The sequence below is a fragment of the Pseudophryne corroboree genome, chromosome 3 (assembly GCF_028390025.1).
Source record: "Pseudophryne corroboree isolate aPseCor3 chromosome 3, aPseCor3.hap2, whole genome shotgun sequence".
NCBI classification, from domain to species: Eukaryota; Metazoa; Chordata; class Amphibia; order Anura; family Myobatrachidae; genus Pseudophryne; species Pseudophryne corroboree.
The window spans coordinates 381,170,795-381,187,044 of record NC_086446.1 but is presented as its reverse complement, the minus strand read 5'-3'; the positions used below and the strand labels follow the sequence as shown (position 1 = coordinate 381,187,044).

Genomic DNA, 16,250 nt, shown 5'->3' with positions numbered 1-16,250 from the left:
GTTGCATATTGTTTAATGGGCATTATGGTGTGTGGCATATTGTGTAATGGGCATTATGGTGTGTGGCATAATGCGTAAGGTTTGCTATGTCTTGCCGTGCAGGTTGCAAAACATGGGTATAAGGTAGTATTTTCCTGCAAGGCCTCATCCCTTGCGGTGAGGCCATCCTTTTTTGGAGCACAAGCATGCCTACAGTGCACACATATATTCTTTATTTTAAAAATGTCTATTGGTGTGAAGGTGCATTTTTAACTGTTCACACTTGGAGCCAAATTGACTAGAAAAGGCCCTGTTTGTTTTACCAAAATGCCATGTGGGGAGGGGGGAGAAACTGATTAAGCTGAACTGGTTTTATTATAGCTATATGAAAGAGAAGATGCAAATAAAATTCTAGTTGTATTCACATTTGTGAAAGACAGGAACACGTTAATCAGATTTTGCACACTGGTTTTGGTTTATATATGAACTAGAGAGATGCAATCAGTTTGACGGAATCCCGACAGCTGGAATACCGACACACAGGGGCTATCCCACTCGTGGGTGTCCAAGACACCCATAGAGTGAGACTAGAACCTGTGGAGAGCGCAGCGAGCCACCGAGCCTGCAACGTGGCCAGCGCGGCGAGCCCGCAAGGGGACTTTTTGCACTCACCCGACTCCTGGCATTCTGGTGGGTGGGATTCCGCTGTCGGATCTTGACAGCCGGTATCCCACCAGCCAGTTAATATTATGTAAGTCAAACAAGAGCAGGAAATGGCTTAATCAAGTTATTTAACTCTTTGTAAATGTAATCAGTATTTATTTATATTTTGTGGAATAGTTTGACTGATTAAAAAGACCCAGGGTTGAACTACCCCCTGTGGTATTGTGTGTTGGAGTAAGATAAAAGGAGCTCTGTGAGCCGTGTGTGTGTGTATGTGTACATCTTCTGTGACATTGAGAGAGACCGAACTGCTGTAACATCTTTTGTATGCTGTATCCCCCTGGCAAGAGGGGAGGTTCTTTTAGAAGACTTATTTTGAGCAAATAAACATAATTGCCTCAAGACTAATGCCTTCATTTTGCAACAAAATAGGAATACGACAAACGCAGCCCAGTTCACCTGTTCTAGGGTAAGCCCAATGTCTCCAAGCACCGCCCTCTGCCAAGCTAACATGCAGGGCCTGTTCCAGGTTAGCGACCAGGGGGGGTCAACAGATGGCAGTCAGGAGGTGTGGCAGAAGCGTCTCGATGCATACACAGCAGCAGGTGGTAAGGGTGCCTGTTTTAGGAGCCTGAGCAGCATGTGCTTCCAGGTGCCATGTTGTAGAAGCCTGGTGGTGGCAGTGACATACCTGCCCACTGCACAGTGGGTGGAGTCGGTAACAGGTGGTTACTTACTGTGAGCGGGAATCCCCTATTGGTCAGGTCCTGTGAGACCCAAACCCAATCTGTGATCGCTGGGCGTAGGCAGTGAGGGCAGATGTATGGTCACAGTCAGAATTTAACAAAACACAAAAGTATAAGGAACTCCGAATGTAATGATTGTTAGCGCTTGTTAAGAATGACAAGAGGTGCAAGAAAAATTATGTATGGTAAGTTTGCAGTAGAAAATGAAGTAAATTGGTACATAGGACATAAGCCTCGTGAGGTTACATTTACTATCATATAATCCAAACTTAGAAAAATGAAAAAACATCCATCCCAACCTCAGTGAACACTATGTCCAATAAAATAATTAACTTAGAAACCTAGTAGTTGACAGCAGACAAGAACCACTTGGTCCATCTAGTCTGGTGGTGGTGTTTTTTTTTTTACTTTTAGGTAACCTTAACTGTATTAGACACTTAGTTCTTTGTAAGAATATTCACCGCTTATACCCAGGGCCGGCAACAAAAAATCTTGGGGCCCGGTACAATGACATATCTGGGGCCCCCTGAACCTCTTTGACCCCAGATATATACATGTCAAGAGAAAATTAGAAACCATATTAAAAAGAAACAGATAATGTTCAATATACAATGTAAACTAACAGTATTCAATTTAACTATATTAATAAAAACCAATAAAGTCATGTCACTGAGAGTGACAGGCAGCAGTTCCTATTTTTAGTTTTACAGGTACCATTTTTGTTCAGATCACTTACAGTGATCCAATCCTGCCCGGCGGTGTTCATTCCAGTCCTGGGCAGGCACCTCTTAGGTGTCTGATCCGGACGGCATCACCACAACAGGAACAGAGCAAGGAAGGGCGGGTGGGAGCAGCATTGTGTGCCGTGTGCAGCACCATGATGTCACAACACACAGTTCGGTGATCCCTCCTCCCGGCTCCCCCTGTCCCCAGTCTGGACCAGGTGACCAGGGGGTTACTGGAGGGGGGGTGCGGGTGGCCGGATGCTCCTCATACTGTTTTTCCTTTTTTACTTGTGCCGTGCGCCACACCAAGTGGGCGGATGGTGCGAGTAAGTTACTAGGTGCTGTGTTTGGTGCCCTTCAGAACCTCGGGGTCCGGCACAGGTGTACCCTTTGACCCCCCCGTCCCACATCGCCGGGCCTGCTTATACTAAGCATGTTTAAATTGCTCTACTGTCTTAGCCTCTACCACATCTGATGGAAGGCGCTTCCATTTATCCACTACTATTTTTATGAAGTCAATTTCCTTTAATTTCCCCTGAACCTATCTCCCTCCAGATTCAGAGCATGTCCTAGTGTTCTAATACTTCTCTTCCTTTGAAAAATGTCTCTCTCCTGTACCTTTTGTTAAAAAAAAAAAACTTTAGATATTTGAAAGTTTCTATCATGTCCCCCCTTTCCCTTCTCTGCTCCAAACTATACAAGGGGTGTGCAATATGTTTCCGGATGTGCAGTGCATAGGTAGAGTAGACACAATAGGGCAGTCTGGTTGTGAATTGCAATCTGACTAATCTGAAGAAGTCTGCATGTTCACTTCTTACTATGGCCTAGTAAGAGAAGGAGTTCTGCTTGATACTCCACTAAAAGCTTGGCCTGAGCAAGGTTTCTGTACACTGGGTGCCCCATCAGCTGACTTAAGCAGAAAGAGGCTCAGGTGATTTGGTGCCACAACACATTGGCTAAGTTTGATGGTGGTCGCTCAAATTCTCAGGGAGATGATCAGTGCGATGAATCCTGGGTCTACAGTTTCAACCCTGAGCCAGACAGTAGGACCAGTCAACCCCAGTTGGAGGTGTGCTGCCACAGAAGTTCTTTCTTGTATAGTGTCACTTTCCTCATGGGTATTTTCTTGTAATGTTCACTTATGCCATACAAATAAAGGAGAATTATAATAATATACTCCATTGGGGTGATGGGAGTTGATCAATATACCCCAGGGGTAGGCATACGGGAATTCTAGTAACTGTAGTTTACTTTGCATTGAAATCAGAAGACCTTGTATGATGTTGGCTCCACTAGTGGTCTGGTGTCTCACTTTTCGACACCACTATTACCCGATGAGAACCATACCAGCTTTTATTACTAAAAGATTTATACATAGGCTAGACTGGTAGAAATAAACAGATATCTTCTACTTTTTTTTTATCTCCAGTCGCATAATGGTATGGTGTAGTTTGTTCAATTATTATAGAGGGCTATCTGGGAATTTATGTAGCAGGAAATCATGCGTATACCGTGCTGAAGGCTGCCATGTTGCATAGCATGTCCTGGACACATTCACATTGGCCCTCATTAAGAGTTGATCGCTCGCTAGCTGCTTTTAGCAGCAGTGCACACGCTAGGCCGCCACCCTCTGGGAGTGTATCTTATGCACAAAAATTGTTTTTCTTGTGGATCACACGCTTTGGCGCAAGAGAAATGCTGCTTATAGAGAATATCGATCCAATTGGATATCACCCCTGATCCAAATTATTGTTAGTAGGAAATGTAAGATTGGAATAGGATCGATAATTTCATTAAGCGCATAGAGTGAAATCAAATATTAACAATGTTGAATCACTTTCCTATTCAAAAATAGGTGGAGGTTTTTATATTATGGCGTACCCCCACTCACGCTGTTCGTGGGTATATAAAATACATCAAGGTATCTTTGTTCTTCTTAAACACGCAATCTCAATATTCACAGTATCCAATATCTGAGACGTAAAACTGGGTATCGTACTCCAACTCACACGGCTATGGGAATATGGACTCCTATCAAGGTTTCTTTTCCCTCTTATTCCAAAGGCCGATTCCTGCCATACACTTCTGTCTCGGGATCGCCTCGTATTCAAGGGAAAAAAATATAACAACAAACAATGTGTAGTATTTTCTACATCTAGTTGGAATTTTTGTCTGTGATATTGTTCTCATATGGACATACACCCAAAATGAGTGTATCTTAGCTTAGCAGAAGTGTGAACGAAAGGTTAGCAGTTCTGCTACTAAAATTTTTTATGCAGTTTGAGTGGCTCAAGACTTACTCCTAGCTTGCGATGACTGCAGTCTGTTTAGTTCCTGGTTTGACGTCACAAACACGCCCTACGTTCGGCCAGCCACTCCCCCGTTTCTCCAGCCGCTCCTGCGTTTTTACCTGGCACGCCTGCGTTTTTTAGCACAGTCCCTGAAAATGCTGAGTTGCCGCCCAGAAACACCCACTTCCTGTCAATCAAACAACGAACACTCGAGCGACTGAAAAGAGTCGCTCGAGCTTGTGTAAAACTACAAAGTTTCGTGTGAAAGTACTTAGCGCATGCGCGCTGCATACCATGCGCATAAATGCAGTTTTTTCACCTGATCGCTGCGCTGCGAAAAACGGCAGTGAGCGATCAACTTGGAATGAGGGCCATTGCTTCTGTTTTTACAAACGGTCTTTTTCTTTCGTTTCTCATAGACCGGTGCGTCAGCTAGAAGTCCTGTCTGAAGAATGGCAGGACTATTTTCCTTTGAACCCCCTTCCCTGTTATAGAATTTCAATGTACTGTTTTTGTTTAAGAAGAAAAACAAGTAATTTACCATTTTATGAAGGAAGCTCTGTCAGAGTGTAAGAATGAGACATGGGTCATCTTCAAAGGGAATCAAAGTATAGGGTTGAAACTCTGTTTTCATCACGTAACAATTTATGCAGAGCCATTGTGCCAAACAATGTGCAAAAACAAAAAAAGGGTCATACTTTTAAAGAGCACACAACCTAAAATTCAAGTTGTTTCTCATCAAAATCTGCTTTTGTACTCCATAAGTTTTAGTAATAGATGAGAACTGAAGATGGTGTGTTAAAGTTCTAATGACTAATTATAATCGCACAGTGGTGCAAGTAGAAATTTTTTCTTGGTGGTACTGATAGTAAAAATGGGCATGGTCACACAAAATTAGGGGATGGCTACATGACAATAGGGGCATGACCACATTATGCCACACACTGTAATACCCTTTACACATTATGCCAAACACTGTAATGCACATTACACATTATTCCACACACCATAATGCCCATTACACATTGTCAGTCACCGTAACACCCATTACACATTATGCCACACACCATAATGCCCATTACATAATGCCTTACATATTACACCACACACCATAATGCCTATTACATATTATGCCACACACCGTAATGCCTTACATATTATCTCACACCTTAATGCCTATTACTTATTATTTATTATGCCACAAACAGGATGCCACTGACACCATTTTATGTCCCACACACAAAAATGCCCCTTAGAAATGATGCCCCAGTGGTGGGCTGTTGGTACTGAGTACCATCACAATATTTCTTAATGGTACTCCGTACCATCCCTTACCCAGGGCCGGATTAAGCCGAAAAACAGGGGGGTCCCGATGGAAGGTGGGGTATGTATATTAAATTGTGCATACCTTCCAACATGTCCCATTCCAGGAGGGACAAAATGCTCTCTAACTGGATTCCCACTGAATATACGATTAGTGTCACCTGTGTTGAACTATTTAATTTATAAGAAAGGTACTTTAACACAGGTGATTGCAAACATAAATTAAGAAGGAAGTTCAGGAAGAGAGCATTTTATCCCTCCTGTAATGGGTCATGGTGGGAAGTATAGATTGTGTATATTAAATTTAAAACAATGGTGTATATTAGTTGTAACTAATAGTTTAACAATGCCTGGGTACTGTTTTATAGCTCCACCTAATTGAAAAACAACTATTTTTTATAAACTTTTCTTGTAGTGGAACAAAGACAACTTTACCTTTATAATATACAAAGAAAAATTAAAATAATTTTATCTTGTCACATGCAAGAATAGCAGCAGCCTCTGTACTACTTACACACTGGAACAGGACTCAGGAGGACTCTGTCTCTAACTCTAGACCCAAATGGTTTAGTTGCATAATGGTTTACACAGGACTCAGACACCTAGGCGAGGAGGAGGAGAAGCTGGGATTCCTGTGTCACTTACAATTCTCTCCACCCTCCTATCTCTCCTCTGGTCAGAAAGCTGTCAGTAGCTCATGAAACATGATATTCCTGTGTCTCTACCTGCACTGCATACGGTCTTGCTCACATTCTGGCTGCTGGTTATGCTGCTGCTTAAGAGGTAAAGCTAGTGATGTCAGTGTGCTCTGGCCAAGAGGCCCCCTGACAAAGGGGGCCCCAGGGTACAGTATGCCCTGTATGCCTACGACGATCCGAGAGGTGATCGGGGCCAATGTGGTGAACGCGTTCCACTAGCATGGAGCCCGATTCCAGTAAGCAGCCCAGCTCTTTTGGGAGCCAGATGGACACCAAGTCCAGCAAATCATGTTGTTTTGATTCTGACAAAGGGGGGCCCAGGGTAAAGTATGCCCTGCATCCCCCCTTAATCTGGCTATGCCCGTACCACCCTACTTTCAGTACTGTAATCACATTTAAAGTGAAGCCATTTGAATTTGCCAAATTATTTCTATTGTTAGGCCAGTTTCCAGGCATTTTTAAATAAAAATGCATTTCCACAAAAGTTAGTGGACACTCAGTGTTGCACATGTCTGTTCTTATAGCTTAATGACTTTAAGTCTAAGGAGGCAATTTACGGTTTTAGGCATCCCAGTTGTACCAGCTGGTGTATTACACCATCAAGATATATAGTGTGTAATTCAATTATAAGCGATGTGTTGTGGCTGCACACATTTGTCATATACAGTAGCTGCAACTAGTTTTCCTGTGCATTTCCATGGGGGGCAAGGTTTTCCTTGCAAAGATGCCAGAAAAGAATGTTGCGGACATTGTAAGTATATGAAACACCCCACATATTGTGTACATTACTGCACTGTTTTGTATTTATATATGCAACCCATTTTGCTGAGTGAAGCCTATGAGTTTTTGGCCTATCAGGGGTCTTGTTTCTGATGAAACGTGGGGGTTGAATCTGAAGAAGCACGTATCATCTGTAATTTTGGGGTGTAGTATGCTCAGTGTAGGAGTTTATATTGCATTTCCACATATGACGAGGATACTAATGCCTTATTAAGGCGTGCAAACGCAGTAAGAAATGAGGTAAGGGAGACAGTAGGCAAATCTGTGGTCCATTTGGCCATATCCGTTTGTAGTGTGTCCAAATCAACCTTCGTTTGATGTGGAAATACAATAGTGATGTGGAGTAAACCCTATCACCTGAAGTCCTAACCAAGGAATCTATATCATTGTGGACATTAGCAGTAGCAGAGTGGGACATCACACTAGAAACGTAACTTCGCATTTGAAAATATGAAAACCGGGGAATATACAATGAAGAATACTTTTCCACCAATTGGAAAAAGGACAGCATTTTTGAACCACCCGCGTGTAGAGTGTGATGAACTAGTCGGAGTCCGCTCCTTTGCCATGAGGCATGTGTAGAAGAGCCCCTATTGGTGACATGAGGAAGTGGAAGAAAGATGGGGTTTATATGATGAAATGCCCAAACGGGAGCGAGAAAGTCGCCAGGCCTTGCAGGTAGTAGTCAGCAGTAAATTGTTGGATATATTGGAGGGGAAGTTAGAGGGTTTCATGTGTAATAGGCTAGTTAGAGCTACATTAGGACAAAAGGTCAGTTCCAACTCTGGGATTGCATAGTTATTTGTGGCTCCAATCCAATCCATCGCATACCTGTAGTTCGCTGCCAGTGAGTAACTCCAAATACTGGGCAAATTTTATATCCCCAGAAGTGGTAGGTTGACACAGTTTGAATAAAGAAAACCTGTGTTTTTTTCCTGGCCCAAATAAAAATGCTAATTGTCCGGTTCAGTATCTTCAAATCTGAATCCTTTCAATAACAAGGGAAGCATTTGGAGGAGGTACAGCAAACATGGGAAGGAAATCATCTTAATGAGGTGGCACCTGCCAATATAGGATGATGGTAAATGATGCCAAGATTGAAAATCTAACAATATGCATGCTATCACCCTAGGGAAGTTAAGCCTATATAGGTCTGCTGGGATCACTGGGATATTAAGGCCAAGATATTGTAAGTAGGAGGCAGCCCAAACAAAAGGGAAACTAGACGACCAATCTTTGGAAGCCCCAATGTGTAAAGCTAAAGCTTTAGTCTTTGATTTATTTATTAGAAATCCCGAGATGCTCTCAAAGTAATTTAAAAGACTCAAAAAACCTGGGAACGTCTCCTGGGGATTGGAGAAATAAAATAGTAAATCATCGGCATATGCAGAGACTTTCAAAGTGTTAGAGCCCAACACAACACCTCGCCATGGAGTATATAAGTAAAAGCGGTGGATCAAGGGATCCAGGGATAAATTAAAAAGGAGAGGGGAAAGAGGACAGCCCTGCCGTGTACCACGGAAAAGTGAAAAACTAGCCGTATTGAAATCATTAATAGTAAGGAAAGCTTTAGGGGAATCATACGGTCTACGAAAAAAGGAAATAAATCCAGTGCCAAAATTATACAAATGAAATATTCTAAGCAAATGCGTCCAAGATACTCTAGCAAACGCCTTGTCAGCGTCACAACTAACTAGCAAGGTTTTTCCCGATGGATTGGATAAGGAATGAGTTAAAGCAGCCACCACTTGTCGAATGTTATGGACTGAGGACTTGCCCTTTACAAAACCCGTCTGGGAGGGATGCAGCAATTTTGGAAGTAGAGCCTGCAGATGTTGCGCTATAATGGTGGTTAATAATTTGCGGTCTTACTTCAATAAGGAGATTGGTCGATACGACTGAACTAGTGTGGGGTCTTTGCCTGGTTTAGGAAGCACGATGATCCGTGCCTGATTAAAGTCAGGTGGGGGATCATTGCCAGACAGTATGGAGTTAAACAAAGATAACATATGTGGTAATAAATGCGGGGACAACAGTTTATAGTATTCAGCTCCTAGGCCATATGGGCCCGGGGCTTTTCCATTGGCTAGTCCTGCCTATGGCAGAGCGCAATTCTAATTCAGAAACGGGGTCGACTAAGGTCTCACTTTCTTCATCAGTTAGTAGCGGGGCATTGGCTTGCCGTATAAATTCCATACCCAAAGATAGGTTATCAGGGGCAGCAGTGTATAAAATAGTATAATATTCTAAAAATGATGCAGCTATTGTAGACGTAGAAGTCAGCGGGCCACGATCAGAGTCAATTTTACAGATAGTCGTAGAGGGGCGTTGACTTCGAACTACCAAGGCCAACAGTTTTCTGGCTTTGTTGCCCCATCGGAAATGATTCTTTTGATAGTCAAGAGAATATTGAGCCTTTTCAGTACATACCGCGTCATACATAGACTTCGTGTCTGTGTAACTTCGTTGAGTGTCTGGAGTGTTGTTATGGAGCATAGCAGAGTAGGTGGTAGAGACAGCCAAGCTGAGGTTCTGTAACCACTGGTTCAATTTTTTGCGTTTAGCTGCGACATATGCTATAACATGTCAACAAAGTACTGGTTTCGAAGTGGCCCAAAATAAATTAATATCTTCTACATGCTGTGCATTATCAGTAACATAATTCAGAAAATGTTGTTCTAAGGATAATTTAAAATCGGGAGAATCGGCAAGGTAGTACGGGAACCTCCAATTAAACGAGAGTGGTCTAGGGGAAGAAAGAGATAACGTGAACCAAGTCGGGGCATGATCGGATATAGCGATATTTTCTATTTTAGACTTGCAAACCCTAGAAAGAAGAGTAGTGGGAATGAGCCAATAATCTATTCTAGTGGCGGTAAAATGAGGATGGGAATAGAATGTGTATTCCCTGTCTACAGGGTGTTGATACCGCCAGGGATCAGATAATTCCAATAAGGAAAGAAGCAGAGAGAGGCCAGACAATGGGGTGATGCGAGTAGACACCCCAGATTTATCATGCAGGGGGTTAAGTGTGGTATTAAAATCCCCTCCCAATATAACATGTCCCTCCACCCAGTCCTGTAATCTAACATAGAGATCGGTATAAAATTCATTAGTGGAGCCAGTGGGAGCATAAACAGTGGCAATCGTGTATATTTCTCCTTCGAGACATAATTTCATAAACAAAAATCTACCCTCAGTCACAGAACTTATCAAGCACTGTATAATGAAGAGATCGATTAATAAGGAGTAACACACCTCTACGTTTAAAGTGGTAAGAAGCCGAGAAATAGTCAGTAAACCAAGTGTCCCGCAACATGTTAGTGTCCCCTACTCTCCAGTGCGTTTCCTGTAGGATCGCTACATCAGGTTTAAATCTCCTTAAATGCTGTAAAACCTTTCTACATTTCAATGGTGTATTAAGACCCTCCACATTCCATGTCAAAAACTTGATATGGTCCCTTGTGGAGGATGGTGTGGAATGTGGAAGAGCCATGTTAACCTATACCAGAACATGTCGTATAAAATGAGTAGTGAATAAGCAATGGGTCCCCTCGTACCAGCAAGCAGGGGCACCATTAGGAAACATAATGTGTGTTCTCTGAAAAAAATTAGTAACAACAAGTATATGTGTAAGTATGTAATGCAGTCCAATCCAATTTTTTGTTTTTTCGTACCCAAACAAAAGGCCCACGGGGCCAATCATGCACACTTGTAACCTGCAGGAATCGAATAAAAGGGAGGTGATGTAGAAAATGCGGCGTAGTTTGCCCACTGGCATAGGAAAAAATAAATATAGGAAACTTTCGGTACTGTAGAAACAGGAGTACAATGAAAACTCCACACTGAACAAAATAAACAGACATGTCAATACCAAAGAAGCACAACAGTACCAGTATCAATAACATATACATCATAGCGCGAAGAGAGCTGAATACTTGCAGGCGAACTTTAAAGTCAATCAGCATCATCCTGCGAGACGGAGTGCGAATCCAATAAGGAATCAGCAAATGACTTCGCTGTGGGCACCGAGTCAAAGTAGTACTGCTTGCCGTTGTGCTGCACTCTCAATTTGGCGGGATAAAGCAAGGCAAAATGCACTCCCACTTCGAATAACGCTTTGCAGACATGGGAGAATTCCCTGCGTCTCAACGCCACTTGGTATGAGAGATCCTGTAAAAGGAGAAGTTTGTCGCTTTAGTAATGCAGTTCTTGTGATTTCCGGTAAACATCCAATAAACGTATCTTGTCGGTGTAGTTGAGTAATTTAAAGATAACCGAGTGGGGCCTACGACGGTCCGAGAGGTGATCGGAACCAATGTGGTGAACGCGTTCCACTAGCATGGAGCCCGATTCCAGTAAGCAGCCCAGCTCTTTTGGGAGCCAGATGGACACCAAGTCCAGCAAATCATGTTTGATTCAGGCAAGCCAATCGGCCTCAAATTATTACGACGGCTGCGGTTTTTGAGGTCATTCAGTTTGTCATGGACAGCTTGTAGCGAGTTTGCTTGGGAAGCGATAGTGGATTTGGCAGTGTCTAAATCATGCCCCGCGTTAGAGATATGTTGCTCCACCTCATCAAAGCGAGAATTATGTTCCTTCAGTTGCGTAAGGCCAGACTCAATAGCATCTTTTATGCCTGCCAACTTTTTATCCAATAAAGGTGACAACAAATAGGTTATCTCCTGAGCCTTGGCCACCGAGGCTGCACTACAGACAGTAGGATCAGATACACCCAGGAGGACCTCTTCCCAACCGGGGAAGCAGGTGGACTCACTGTCGTTTGATGATGTGGCCCTCGTCTCTCTCTGTTTGTGGCCAGGTGCACCTTTGCCCCCTCTCTGCAATTTAGCCATAAATTTATCCATTCACAAATGTTAAGGAGCACAGGTAATCTAGCGCAGCACCAGCAACAGCGGGCTACGAGACTTTGGGGAGCAACAATAGAATGCCTGAATTGGTGAATCCACAGAGCAGTTGAAGACCTGAGAAGAAGGGCACAGGGCAGAAAAACAAATCCCCTTCAGTGAAAGGCTCAGGATGCATGGGATGCTGCAGTATTATAGGGCAAAGGGCAGGGTACAGCAGGCAGGAGTGGAGACAGTCTGTGCTATAAATCAAGGGCTTTCAGACACCAGGACTCCCACAGTGTGCTGTGAGGACTGAGAAGGGCTCCAGCAAGTGTCTGCGGGAGAGAGTGGCAGGCTGACAGCCGCTGATGCAGGTGAGAGCAGCAGGAAGCGTCGGTCCCGGCGGCAGAGCACTCAGCACTTGCAGGGGGATGCAGAGGTGTCAGGAAGCTGTGTCCGTTGTGAGGGGCGCTCCAGCCGGCGGCCACGGAGGACAGTGGGAGACCGGCGGCTGCCAAAGCAGCAGAGAACAGTGGGTGACAACGGTCCTGGCAGCAGGGCACCCAGTACCCGTGGGAGGGAGCAGAGACAGGAGAGTGTGCCTGCCGTGCGGAGGGCTCCAGCCGGTGACCCCACACTGCGGTAAGCTAACGGTAGTTGGTGCGGGGGGGCAGCTGTCGGAGGTAGCGTAGTAGTGTTGGTAGGAGGGTGCAGGGAGACAGCACACCTTGATGATCACCGAGTGCAGCGTGGTAGCAGCGGGAGGAAGGCCCAAGATGGCGGCCGTGGGAGAGGTGGCGTTCTACAAACGCCTCGGTTCCAGTGTTTTAAGGAGGGTGGGGAGCTGGGATCGCTATCCTCTTACCCACCGTTATCCCTCACGGGTCCCCAGTTGAAATTGGGACTCCTCACTCGGTGCAAGAAGGTATTATATATCACCAGTCACAGTAGGGAGCAGAGAGCTCTGTTAAAATGCAGCCATCAGCAAGGTCCGCCCACCGGAACTTTTATTTACAGTATGTTTTGTTGCATTTTGTGCATTAGATGAAGGGGTTTGCATAAGTTGTAAGTTTACAAGTAGGTATTCCCTTTTTTTTTTTTTTTTCTGTTTGTTTGTTGATATCCAATCTTGAGTTATTTACAGTCCTGTTCAGCATAAACAAATATGATGATGCTATATAAAAGTGTCAATATTGTGTGTGGTTGAAATGACCTATGAATCTACTTGCTTTATCAGATTACAATTATTAATTTATGTATCTTTTGCTATGCTGCAATGGTTATGTTACAGCTGTATAATGTTCCTTCATAGAAAAGCCAAATGGTAAAATTGTTTTACCTGAGGAGGTGCACATGAACCTAGAACAGAATGGGGAGTGCAGAATGGTAAAGACTCTGGAGGAACCTAAAAAAGGTAATGTGTGTCAGCTGGAAGGCCGAAGGTCCCCCATCCCTGTTCTAAAACAATTGGCAGTTCTCTTTATGATCTCATTTTACCTACTGTTTCTAGATCTGTCTTTTCATCCCAGAGCATTTACTCTGAAATCTTAGTTGTTTTATCTACCAGGTGTTTTACCAGGTGTATCTAATGTAAGTATTACATTAAGGTTGGGGTGAGATGGTTTTCAGTGACTTGCTCATCACTTTTCGGCACCTGATCAAGGCTCCAGAGTAGGGAAATGGGCCATGAAGGGGTGCCCCCTCCCTACACCTTTCAGGGCACAGACCTCTTTTAACTATATTGTGGTGATGCCGCCATAATATGCAGTCGCTGGAAGACTACACAATTGCACAGTGGCCTTCACACTTGTTGTAAACTGACTTCAAGAGTGACATGTGCTTTGACAAGAGTAGTGGTAGGGTTTGGCAAGAGGAGCAGGGAGGGATACTGTGATGTGGGCTGAGGCTAGACAATATAATGTGGTTTGACACAAAGCAGGGGAAAACACTAATGTAGGAATTGTTGGAGGGGTAACTATCACACTCAGAGAGAGGTGGGCTGTCACTTCGGGTGGCTGTCATTTCTGGGAAGATAGAGCGTGGTGGGCCAATTGAGGAAGTGGGACTGAATGGGTGCACCAGGGGTGCTACAAGGTGGCAGTTTTCAGTGAATGCCTTTAGGGTCTGATTCTGAGTGGGTCACAGAAGCACATGCAGCAGCATCTATTGGAGGTTGCCCATCTGTGACTTTATGCAGATACAGGCACAAACTCCTTCCCTTGTATACAACCCTGCGACTAGATGTGCAAGGAGTGAGTGACCCACTTGCATGCTGTAATACTGATTGGTACTTCCCTATATGCCACCATCGGTCGCACCATAGAAGCTTACACCAGTCCTTTGGCAGGTGCAGTTTCTCCATCTGACCATGGTTTCCTATAACATGCCCACTGAATGGACGATTTGGGCGTGCATTTATTTTCTAGCCACTGCCCAGGAACATCCATCACTTTTCCACTATTTCTGATACTGGCCGTATCAATTGAAAAAGCGCCTTTGTCTGTACACCCTGTGTAATGTCCTGTATGAATTTTTAGAAATGTTGCCACATGCGCAGTTACAAATAAGAATAAATCAAGTACATTGTGTGTGGATGTGAATCTGGCCTTGGTGTAAGTGGTTGATAACTGTTCCACCTTTCATAGCGACATAGGGGGTGATTCAGACCTATCGCACGCAGGCGGTTTTTTGCACTGCAGCGATCAGGTAGTTGCCACCTACAGGGGGAGTGGGTAAACGCTGTGCAGGGGTGCGATCGCTTGTGCAGAGAGCTGCACAAACAAACAAAAGTTTGTGCATTCTCTGCACAACTCAGGACTTACTCAGCCGCTGCGACGATCCGGCCTGGAGCTGACGTCTGGAACCCCTGCGCATTGTAGTGCATATGCATGTGCGGTTCAGACCCAATCGCACCGCTGCAAAAAAAAAGCTAGTGTGCGATCGGGTCTGAATGACCCCCATAGACCTTCCCCAAACCAGCTGCAATTGTTGTTCCACTATATATGCATCAGTGTTTATCCACACATCCTAAAAGATAAAGATGATTCTGAGTCTGATGTCAGGGCGATGTTGGATGCAGTGGAGCGATGTTTTCCGCGTGTGTCTGAGTCGCACATAACAAGAATTCCAATTTGGTTCTTACAGTTGCAATACCAAGATAGACCCACGCTACCAGAAATGTATGGGGCGTTCCTGGACGGTGACTGGGAGGTAATGGGGATTGCTAATCTGATGCACAGATGTTGTGTTATGGAAATTTTGTGGATGTGTCCCTAGATGTAGAATCCATCACAAAAAGGCTTTATTCAGGCTAATAATCTATACCTTCCATTGGGTTGATGCAAGCTCAGATGGAGCAACCGATGGTGCAACTAAGGACCAAGTGGTATTTCCTGCGATGGCGTTTAGTGTGACGAATGTGTGCACAAGCTGTATACCGATACAGCCGGGCTGACAGTACAGGAAGAGGAAGTGAGGGGGCTGAGGCTGCAGCAGCGCTCACCTCCGGGTTGACAGTCCTGACGGGAAGGGAGGGGGTGAGGAGGCCGAGGCTACTGCAGTGCTTACCTCCGGTCCGACAGTCCAGGCAGGGGAAGTAAGGGGTCAACGGCTGAGCGGACATGAAACTGTCAATCCTGGCAGGAGGGTTGAGGGATCTGCGGCTGCAGCAGAGCTCCCCTCACTGCCAGTTAACAGAAATCCTGTACGGATGTATATCTTCAAGCTGCGCATGCGCAGTGTGAGGTAGTCCTTACAGACGCCATAGCTGTAGGGGAAAAAATATCACTTTTCTGAAAAGCTAATTTTATAAGGGAGGAATTTCGAAAAGAATTGTGAAATGGAAGTGTCACAACTGAGGGCCTGAGCTGACGGGAGGCAGCCTCAGTTGTAGGGGCTGAGATGTACCGGAACCTGGGAGGTTGTATCAGACCCCTGGACATGTAAGTAACATGAATAATAACTGCCCGAAGGCGTAACCACGACAACTTGGATAAAAGTCAATGATGTTTATTATGACAACTCCGCAACACAGCAGCAGTAAAAGAAAACGTAAAAAGTCAGCAAAGAATAAATACAGTTCCTGGGTACTACAGGATGGCAGGAGCCACAGGGCACTGGTAGTGTGAGATAGTTCTTATGATCTTCTAGATGGAAAGTCCTTACCAGACCCGACTGTAGCAATGGAGATAACCCA

At 44.4% G+C, this 16,250-nt stretch overlaps 1 protein-coding gene across 3 annotated transcripts in view; it reads left to right on the top strand.

The window, feature by feature from the left end:
- LOC135055661 (myosin light chain kinase, smooth muscle-like) overlaps positions 1–16,250 on the top strand; it is a 166,807-nt gene that overhangs the window by 3,647 nt on the left and 146,910 nt on the right. For 2 of the 3 annotated variants that reach the window (XM_063959992.1, XM_063959990.1), the window contains exon 2: positions 13,368–13,469. The exons of the other annotated variant lie outside the window; for it this stretch is intronic. In XM_063959992.1, coding sequence (XP_063816062.1) covers positions 13,368–13,469 — 102 coding nt within the window. The remainder of the gene's footprint in view (positions 1–13,367; positions 13,470–16,250) is intronic. 3 annotated transcript variants of the gene reach the window in all.